General features: G+C 48.4%; 1 protein-coding gene across 1 annotated transcript in view; it reads left to right on the top strand.

The window, feature by feature from the left end:
- LOC122541575 (platelet-activating factor acetylhydrolase IB subunit alpha1-like) overlaps nucleotides 1-7323 on the top strand; it is a 12114-nt gene extending 4791 nt beyond the window's left edge. Inside the window, exons 3-5 of the mRNA XM_043678408.1 lie at nucleotides 1640-1756; nucleotides 5456-5578; nucleotides 6146-7323. Of these exons, the coding sequence (XP_043534343.1) occupies nucleotides 1640-1756; nucleotides 5456-5578; nucleotides 6146-6424 (519 nt within the window). The 3' untranslated portion in view covers nucleotides 6425-7323. The remainder of the gene's footprint in view (nucleotides 1-1639; nucleotides 1757-5455; nucleotides 5579-6145) is intronic.
- The last annotated feature ends 616 nt before the right edge of the window (nucleotides 7324-7939 follow it).

Here is a 7939-nt window from a genome sequence, read left to right as displayed (position 1 = left end):
TCTCTCTCTCTCTCTCTCGTTTTCTCCCCATGTGTGTGTGTGTCTCTCTCTCTCTCTCGTCCTCTCCCCTTCCCCGTGTGTGTGTGTCTCACTCTCTCTCTCTCTCCCCCCTCCCCACGTGTGTGTCTCTCTTTCTCTCTCGTCCTCTCCCCATGTGTGTCTCTCTCTCTCTCGTCCTCTCCCCATGTATGTGTGTCTCTCTTGCTCTCTTTCTCTCTCTCACCCTCTCCCCGTGTGTGTCTCTCGTCCTCTCCCTGTGTGTGTGTCTCTCTCTCTCTCTCTCGTTTTCTCCCCATGTGTGTGTGTGTCTCTCTCTCTCTCTCGTCCTCTCCCCTGCGTCTCTGTCTCTCACCCCCTGCTCCAAAAGAGGGTTTAAACTAGATTGGCAGGGAGGTGGGAACCTCACCAGCAGAGAGGCAAATGCTAGGCTTGAAGGAGATACAGTAATCAGAAGAGACAGGTCAGGCTGGACGACAAGGAGCAAGGAATGCCTGTTGGGTTAAATTGCATCTGTTTCAATGCAAGAGGGTGATAGGTAAAGCCAATGAACTCGGTATGTGGATAGGTACGTGAGACTGGGATATTATAGATACATGGCTAAGGGAGGGACAGAACTAGCAGATTAATATGCCAATCCACAGGTGCTTTTGGTGGGACAGAGGTGGTGGATGGAAGGGAGGAAGAGTTGCATTTTCGATGAAGATGAGTATCACAGCAGTAATCGGAGAAGAAATAACTGAAGGATCTTCCAATGGGGCTTTGTGGATGGAACAAAGACTTTTTTTCTTTAGAGCATAGGAGACTGAGGGGGAATTTTATTCAAGTGTACAAGATCATGAGAGGCATGGATAGAGTGAACACACTCAGTCTTTTTCCCAGGGTTGGAGAATCGAGGACTAAAGGGCATCAATTTAAGGTTAGAGGGGAAAGAATAAAAGGGAACCGAAGGGCAATGTTTTTACACAGAGAGTGCTACAAACGTGGAATGACCTGCCAGTGGAAATAGTTGAGGTGGTTCATTAACAGCATTTAAAAGGCATTTGGACAAATGCATGGATAGGAAAGGATCAGAAGGATATGGGCCAAATGCAGAGAAATGGGGTTAGCGTGGGTGGACATTTTGGTCGGTATGGACCAGTTTGGGCCAAAGGGCCTGTCTCTATCCTATAGGACTCTCATGACTCTTCCTGTGTCTCTTGTCCTCTCTCCATGTCTGTCTCTTGCATCTTCTTTCTCCATCTCTCTCTCATACTCTCTCGGTCAACTCCTGTGTCTCTATCTTTCTCCCCCCCCATATCTCTCTTTTGCGCGCTCTCTCTTGTCTTTCTCTCTCGCTCTCTCTCTCGCACTGTCTCCCACGTCAGTGTCTCCCATCCTTTCTTCTATGTGTCTCTTCCTGCATCTCTTGCCCTCTCCCTGTGTCTGTCTCCCTCTCTCTCCCCTTCCCGATGTCTTTCTCGCGCTCTCTCCCCGTGTGTCTGTCAGTCTCTCCTCCCCTTTCCTTGTGTCTCACTTTCCCCATCTGTCTATCTATCTGTCTGTCTGTCTCTCTCTCTTTCGCCCCCTCCCTGTCTGTCTCTCTCTCTTGCCCTCAGTCTCTCACTCCACCTTTTTTGACCTTCTCTCTCCCTCTGCTCAGATTTGGCGTCAGTTATTTTCCCCACTCCACGCCCTGAATTTTGGAATTGGGGGTGACGCGACCCAGAACATTCTGTGGAGAATTCAACATGGTGAACTGGAGAATATCAAACCCAAGGTAAGATTTGACCAGGGTAGAGATTATCAGGCTTGGGAAATATCGAGAAAGGGGACTGCTGGAGGGAATTCAAGGGACCCAGTGACTTGGTGCATTCTCCCTCAGACCATTAATGAACTGATCGGTTCACTGTTTTTATTGGTGCTGGAAAGGGGCATTAAATTTGTCCTGAGGACCGGCGAGGTGAGCTGCCTGCCCACACAATACCCCTTCCTCTTGCCCAACCCCTTCTTGTCATCTTACTACAGCTCCCTTGACACACACTTGTGACAGTGTTGAAACTTTAAGTGGTTATTTTGTTCTGAGTCTTTTTTAAAGAAAGGTTTTCAGACACAGGTGCCCCACTGCCTCCTGGGAAAGGCAGGTTTTCAGACACAGGTGCCCCACTGCCTCCTGGGAAAGGCAGGTTTTCAGACACAGGTGTACCCCACTGCCTACTGGGAAAGGCAGGTTTTCAGACAGAGGTGCCCCACTGCCTACTGGGAAAGCCAGTGAACGTAAACAGCTTGAGAGGCTTTAGGGGTCTTTGTTTAAAGTTGGAACAATAGAAGCAGTCTGGCTGGGTGTGGCCAGCTCTAAGACCCAGGATTTCTAGTGTTCTTTTTTAGTTTTCAGCTTGAGCTTTAAGCAGTTGCTGTTGGAATCTCAACAGGGCAGTAGCTGCTGGAGTTTTGAAGAAATAGCAGCAGGTGTCTTATCTCCCTCTCGGTTACAGCTAGAAGCTGGAGTTTCTGTCTGCTGCTGTCAGACAAATCTGGTTTTCTGAATTTGCCTTTTTGCCAAGGGGTGTGTCTATGGGATATTACCATATTGGAACAGTTCATTAGTAATAGGCACTGTATCTATTATTTGGTTAAGTTGGTTTTGTTCATATTTTAACTATAGTGTTTAAATAAATTGTGTTTTGCTTAATATTCAGTAGTTTGATCGGTCCCATTGCATTTGGAACACAGCACTTCACATCTGCCTTTAAAGTAAGAGAAAGTTAGGTTTTAGGCTACTTCCATAAAATATGTGAGCGGGGTCTGGTCAGGCCTGGTCCAAAACACACTGAATCACAGGAGGGAAGTGACAGTTAATGTTTTAACTCCTTGTGTGCTAAAGACAGCGTCTCTGACTTCCATACACCTGGTCCAGCCTGTGTATGTTTTGCAAGGTAATGTTTCTGAACGGGTGAATATTCATGTCAGATTTGCCCCAACCATTCTCCTGACGTGTATCTCCATATGTGGGGACAAGCAATTGTACTCATAGCGAGTTTTGAGAAGATTTGTAGCTCAGGTTGAGGTTTTGGATGTAGGTTTAGATTAGATTTTGATGAGATTACTTAGTGTGGAAACAGGCCCTTTAGCCCAACAAGTCCACACCGCCCCGCCGAAGCGCTGAGCTGGAAGGTTCATTTCCAGACGTTTTGTCACCCTACTAGGTAACGTCTTCAGTGGGCCTCGGGCAAAGCAATTCTGAAAATTCCTGCTTTCTGTTTATATGTTTGGATTTCTTTGGGTTGGCGATGTCATTTCCTGTGGTGAAGTCACGTCTGTTTCCTTTTCTCAGGGGGTGGTAGATGGGGTCTAACTCGATGTGTTTGTTGATAGAGTTCCGCTTGGAATGCCGTGCTTCGAGGAATTCTCATGCATGTCTTTGTTTGGCTTGTCCTAGGATGGATGTGTTGTCCCAGTCGACTGGGACAATACATAGAGTTAGATCCCATCCACCACCCCCCTGACAAAAGGAACAGGAAGTGACTGCACTGTAGGAAACAACATCACCACAGGAAATGGCATCACCAACCCAAAGAAACCCAAACATATAAATAGAAAGCAGGAATTTTCAGCAGTGCTTCGCTTGAGGCACACTGAAGATGTTACCTAGTAGGGTGACGAAACGTCTGGAAATGAACCTTCCAGCTCAGCGAGCAAACCTACATCCAAAAGTTGTACTCATTTTGCAAGAAAATGAAGAATTTGTACCAACTCCCTCATCACACAGCAACAATGCCTTACTCCAAAGCAGTGCTCAGAAATTGGCAAAAGAAGAAGCCTTGTTTATTGTAACACTGTTAGCTTGAACAAGAGCAGAATGGTTAGTAAATTTACAGATGACACCAAACTTGGTGGTGTAGTGGATAGCAAACAAGGTTACCTCAGAGTACAAGGGGTCCTGGATCAGATGAGCTGAGTGGCAGATGGAGTTTAATTTAGATAAAAGCGAGGTGCTGCATTTTGGAAAGGCAAATCAGAGCAGGACTTAGAGACTTAATGGTAAGGTCCATTGGTAAGAGAGTGTTGCTGAACAAAGAGAACTTGGAGTGCGGGTTCATAGTTCTTTGAAAGGGGAGCTGCCAGGTAGATAGAATAGTGAGGTTGGGAAGTCACGTTATGGCTATATGGGACATTAGTTTGGCCATTTTTGAAATGCAGTATTCAATTCTGCTCGTCCTACTATCAGAAGGATATTGTGAAACTTGAAAATATGCAGAAAAGAATTACATGGATATTGCTGGGATTGGAGGGTTTAAGCTATAGGGAGAGGCTGAATAGGCTGGGGCTGTTTTCTCTGGAGTGTGGGAGGCTAAGGGCGTGACCTTACAGAGGTGTATAAAATCATGAGGGGCATGGATCGAGTAAATAGACATGGTCTCTTCCCCAGGGTAGTGAGTCTAAAACTAAAGGGCATAGATGAAAGGTGAGAGGGGAAAGATTTAAAAGGGACCTAAGGAATAGCTTTTGACACAGAGGGTGGAGTGCGTATGGAATGAGCTGCCAAAGGAAGTGGTGATGTCTAGTACAAATACAGCATTTAAAAGGCATCTGGATGCGTACATGAATAGGAAGGATTCAGAGGGATATGGGCCAAGTGCTGGCAAATGGCACTAGATTAATATGCTCAGCATGGACAAGTTAGACTGAAGGGTTTGTTTCCCTGCTGTACAACTCTAATGGCAGCAAAAGATCAGGGCTAACAATGTATATAACTTAAACTGTATCTCATTTAAACCTGCGGCCATCCACAGAGACATGAAGTAAAAACACCAGTTAACAGTCAAAGGAACATAGTTCTGTATCAGCAATGGAAAATCACACGACAATCACAGGTTCGCTCCACAGTCCTCAATTTTGTCCACACAGCGATGATCATTCTGTTATCGCTCAGTAGCACCTAGCGTCTTTTATGTCGTTTTCGGATTTGTTGAATTATTTCATTCACCGTCCTTGAATACAATTTTGCTGCTCATTGGATAAAGGAATTGGGGAGAACAACTTTACAGAGAAAGGGAAGTGAGGAAGGACTGAGGGGGGTTAGTCTCTGGAGGTGTCTCTGTTTCAGTCTCCACGCAGGGCCTGTGTTAAATGGTCCTGACCAATCAAAGGCCTGTTGCTACACTGAGCTCTCCTGAACATAGAGCAAACAATGTTGGTTCATCTGGAGTCATTGCCCCCAGAGGGCGACAGTGTCCCTCATGCACCAGGCACCTTCATGTATCTAATCCCGAAGCTGCAGATCGCTCCTCGTGCTTGCTGTCCCCCTTTCTTCTTAAAGCAGCACTGATTTCTCTCATTTTCAGTCCATGGTTCAAACATGAAGGTGTTTATTGACTGACACTGGGGAAAGGATGTGTCTGTGTGGGTATGTGTGTGTGTGTCTCTCTCTCTCTCTCTGTAAGGTGTGCCACCCTGACTGGGTGACTTGTGTTTGCAGGTCATCGTGCTGTGGGTAGGCACAAACAATCACGGCCACACTGCGGAGCAAGTGGCAGGAGGCATCGAGGCCATCGTTCACCTCATGATCCAGCAGCAACCTCTGGCCAAGATCATCGTCCTGGTGAGGGCAAAGGGGGCGGGGGGGGCAGGCAAGAAGGAAGCATGGCTGCGGGCATAGCTGGGTGGGGGGGTGGTGCCAGAGATCCTGCCCTGTGTTGGGGCGGCATGGTGGCTCAGTGGTTAGCACTGCTGTCTCACAGCCAGGGATGATGCCTCGGGCGACTGTGTGTGTGGAGTTTGCACATTCTCCCCGTGTCTGCGTGGGTTTCCTCCGGGTGTTCCAGTTTCCTCCCACATTCCAAAGATGTGCAGGTTAGGGTGGACTGGCCATGCTAAATTGTCCCCTAGTGTCCAGGGATGTGTAGGTTAGGTGCGTTAATCTGGGTAAATGTAGGGTAGGGGGAATGGGTCTGGGGTGGGTTACTCTTCGGAGGGTCGGTGTGGACCTGTTAGGCCAAAGGGCCTGTTTCCACACTGTAGGGATTCTAATTCTAACTCTAACACGTGTGTACCTGTTTTAGACTTCACATCCATCTCCCCCCCCCCCCCCCCCCGGCGCTTGGCGCTGTTCTGATTTCTGGTACCTGCCCCCCACGCACCTCCTGATGCCAGCCTTTGCCTGTTACAGGGTCTGTTACCCCGGGGGAAGGACCCGAACCAGCTGCGGGTGAAGAATGCCCAGGTGAACGAGCTGGTGAAGGAGATGGTGAAGGACGTCAGCAACGCCTCCTACCTGGACGTGGATCCAGGCTTCGTGAACTCTGATGGCACCATCAGCCACAATGACATGTATGATTACCTGCACCTGACCCGTCACGCTTACAGCAGCGTCTGCCAGGTCATCCATGCCCGGGTACAGCAGCTGCTGGCTGAGGCTGCCTCTGACCCCCCCAATCCGGATATCTGATGGCCAGAGACTGCCACTGTCACCCTGGGTGCACCGCTGTGCGGATCCCACAGCAGTTAGGGGGGAAGCCCACCCAGGGAGACTGCTCTCTCAGTGAGATGACCAAACTCTAAAGGGCTATACTTGGACTGACTCAGTCTGTGAGCAACCCACCCAGCCCCACCACACACTCATTCCACTCCCCCTATGTCCCCACTGTCGTTCTCTCTCTCTCTCTCTCTCTGTCATTTTCATGCCCTCCTGCCCATGTAGTCTCGCTCTCGTTTTCATGCACTCTGTCTGTCTTTCACCCACCCTTGTCCACACCCTCGTGCCTTTTCCCTCCCCCTGTTCTCCTTCACCTGCCTCTCTCACCCTTCTCCTCCCTCACTACCACACTGGCAGCTTGTCTAAAACCTGCTGACATCCCATCACAGGGATTTATGGTGCAGAGTGGCTGGGCGAGCAGGGGGAGTCTCAGGGCAGCGTGAACGTAATGTGGGTCATTGAGGCCGGATGGGAGGAGAACATGACTGTCAGCGCTTGGAGGATGGGGAGTCAATGTGTGAAGAGAGAGTGTGTATGGGTGGAGAGGGGGAGCGAGTGTACATGTGAGTGAAAAGATGGAGACATTGTCACTCACACTCTCTCTCTCTCTCTCTCTCTCTCTTCCCCGCTCCCCCACCCACTCTGTGGGTGAAGTGATGCTCCATCCATACATGCAAACAGAGATCTAAATCCCTGATGTGAAATGATTAGGGGTGTCTTGGAAACCAGGTCACATTGAAGAGAACAGGAGACTCCAGTACTGGGGTTTCCTGGCTCCGAGTGAGTTTGAACTGTAAGAGAGAACCATGAGCTACGGTTATAAAGCACACCAGTCCTACCAATAAAACTAAAATGGTCGTGGGAACGTTAAACACTTCAGAGTCTTGTTTTATTTCAGATTTCCAATAGCCAGAATTTTCTTTTTTCCAGTGGTATTACTTGTAGAGATGTACAGCCCAGAAACTGACCCAACTCGTTCAGGTCGACCAGATATCCTAAATTAATCGAGTCCCATCTGCCAGCACTTGACCCATATCCCTCTGAACCCTTCCTATTCATATATCCATCCAGATGCCTTTTAAATGTTGTAATTGTACCAGCCTCCACCACATCCTCTGGCAGCTCATTCCATACACGCACCACCCTGTGTGTGAAAATGTTGCCCCTTTAGGTCCCTTTTATATCTTTCCCCTCTCACCCTAAACCTATGCCCTCTAGTTATGGACTCCCCCTCCCCAGGGAAAAGACCCTGTCTATTTACGCTGTCCGTGCCCCTCATGATTTTATAAATCTCTGTAAGGTCACCCCCCTCAGCCTCTGTCGCTCCAAGGAAAACAACCTCAGCCTATTCAGCCTCTCCCTGTAGCTCAAACCCTCCAACCTTGGCAACATCCTTGTAAATATTTTCTGAACCCTTTCAAGTTTCACAACATCCTTCCTACAGCAGGCAGATCAGAATTGCACACAATATTCCAACAGTGACCTCCC

Source organism: Chiloscyllium plagiosum, chromosome 37, assembly GCF_004010195.1.
Source record: "Chiloscyllium plagiosum isolate BGI_BamShark_2017 chromosome 37, ASM401019v2, whole genome shotgun sequence".
NCBI classification, from domain to species: Eukaryota; Metazoa; Chordata; class Chondrichthyes; order Orectolobiformes; family Hemiscylliidae; genus Chiloscyllium; species Chiloscyllium plagiosum.
Note: the sequence above shows the minus strand (reverse complement) of the source record. Positions and strands in the feature narration are given on the sequence as shown.